This window comes from Galeopterus variegatus, unplaced genomic scaffold, assembly GCF_000696425.1.
Source record: "Galeopterus variegatus unplaced genomic scaffold, G_variegatus-3.0.2 Scaffold8780, whole genome shotgun sequence".
NCBI lineage: Eukaryota > Metazoa > Chordata > Mammalia > Dermoptera > Cynocephalidae > Galeopterus > Galeopterus variegatus.
The window spans coordinates 68,913-70,650 of NW_007734891.1; the positions used below are offsets into that span (position 1 = coordinate 68,913).

The 1,738-nt window shown below is 49.4% G+C and overlaps 1 protein-coding gene across 1 annotated transcript in view; it reads right to left on the bottom strand.

Annotated features, from left to right (window-relative positions):
* The window catches only part of WDR66 (WD repeat domain 66), a gene marked incomplete at its 3' end in the record, with an annotated part of 69,871 nt that extends 68,465 nt beyond the window's left edge, over positions 1 to 1,406 (bottom strand). The window contains exon 1 of the mRNA XM_008593154.1: positions 1,218 to 1,406. Coding sequence (XP_008591376.1) covers positions 1,218 to 1,406 — 189 coding nt within the window. The remainder of the gene's footprint in view (positions 1 to 1,217) is intronic.
* Positions 1,407 to 1,738: the final 332 nt, after the last annotated feature.

The window sequence follows — 1,738 nt, forward strand, 5'->3', positions numbered from 1 at the left end:
TGCAGGAAACCGGCCAAGGGCACCGACGCAGAAGACTCTGCTGTTATCATTTTAGGAGAATGTGAATAATTCTCCCCACCCCCACCACCATCCTCCAATGATGGTAAGTTGATTAATATGCATGCATCTCAAAAAAAGGAAGGATTAAACTGGATGGTACAAGCTGTGTTTATTATAGTCTGGGACATAAAAAAAATGATTGGAAAACACTTGGGATTAGAACACACAATGTAAACAGCAAATATCGGTAAACAAAGTAGTCTGTGGCTACCAGAGGGGAATACATGAGGCTGTATGGCTGGAATACAGTGTGAGGGAAGCCACTCAACAGGAAGGCTTTGAATTGAGCATGAGAACCCCTGGCTAGAAGCACACACCAGTACTACTAACTCCCATCAGGGCAAGCCGTTATCTGTACTAACCTGGGCAGATCCAATCCCAAAGAACACAGGCTTCCTCTGCAGAATATGCCAGATCTCCTCAAAAAGAGAAAGTGGTCTGCAAGAACTGGGGAATAAGCACTGTGATACCACGAAGAAAGAAAGAATTTCAAACACAGTGTCACTAGGAATCACTGAAACCCATTTTACCATATTGAGAGAGAAAAATAAAAGGCAAAAGGAATCAGCATTTTCTAAAGAGGTCAGAGCTGCAAACACCATTTGTTCCCATAAGCAACATCAAGCACACCTTAGCAGTTTGCAAAATAGTGTTGATCTCAGGGCATGACTAGGAGGTTCACTTATGTCAAATTAGAGGCTAATTTGCAGTTTTTTATTCCAGAAGTGAAAGGAGCTTACTGCCCTCTGGTGGGTCACTGAAGAGGAAGCCTACTCCATGATGGGCCACCTGGGAGACTCCTGGATTTCCCTGTTCTCCCCAACAGGAGCTATTGTGGCCCTGAAGGCCCAACTGCTGAAGGTGCACTGAACTACTTAGCAATTTCTGTGTCCACAGCAGCAATGCCTCAGTGCAAGGAAAGATGTTGGTGAAAATTTGACTTCAAAACAATTGCTGGTTCATTTTACCCAACTTTCTNCCCTGCCAGGCCGGGGACCCCCGCCCGGGCCCCCTGGCCCTGGCCCTGGCCCCGGACTTACAGAGCGCTCCCGACCCGGTCCTCAAAAGGCCGGAGTCGTGTCGTCACCTGGACCCCTCAAGCCACCTCCTGGGTCTGCAGCTACTGTCTCCTTCTCCTTCACCCGCAACCTAGTTACGGTTGCCTCCCAAGCTCTGTCCCCATGACAACCGCCGCCGCCGCGGGCGACCGGCCGTAAAGGGAGGTCGGGGAGGCGGTCACGTGCCCAGAAAGCAGCCGCCAGCGGGGCCGGCACGCCCCCTGCCGACGGTGGGGCGAGCCGGGCGCGAAACTGGCTTCCCTCATCTCGCAGTCCCCCTTTTCTCATGATGCCAACGCCCGAGGAGCTGCAGCGGCCACTACTGGCAATTCTGACGTTCCGAAGGCTTGACAAGCTTCACTGAAGACGTATGAACTGTTTGATAAAATTCTCTTTGCCGAAAACTAGGTTTTCTAGGTTTCCTAGATGTCACTCACATCTGTCCTGCCTGCCTGTCTCCTCACCGGCTACTTCCTGTATGGAGAATTTTAGCTAGCCGGGATTAAATATTGTATAGGTTACATGATCTTGCTGTTTTTTATCACAAAACATTTCTGCAAAACCAGTTTGGTGAAATCTATTAGGGGCATCCACTTCAAAATGACTCTCAGCTAGAATCT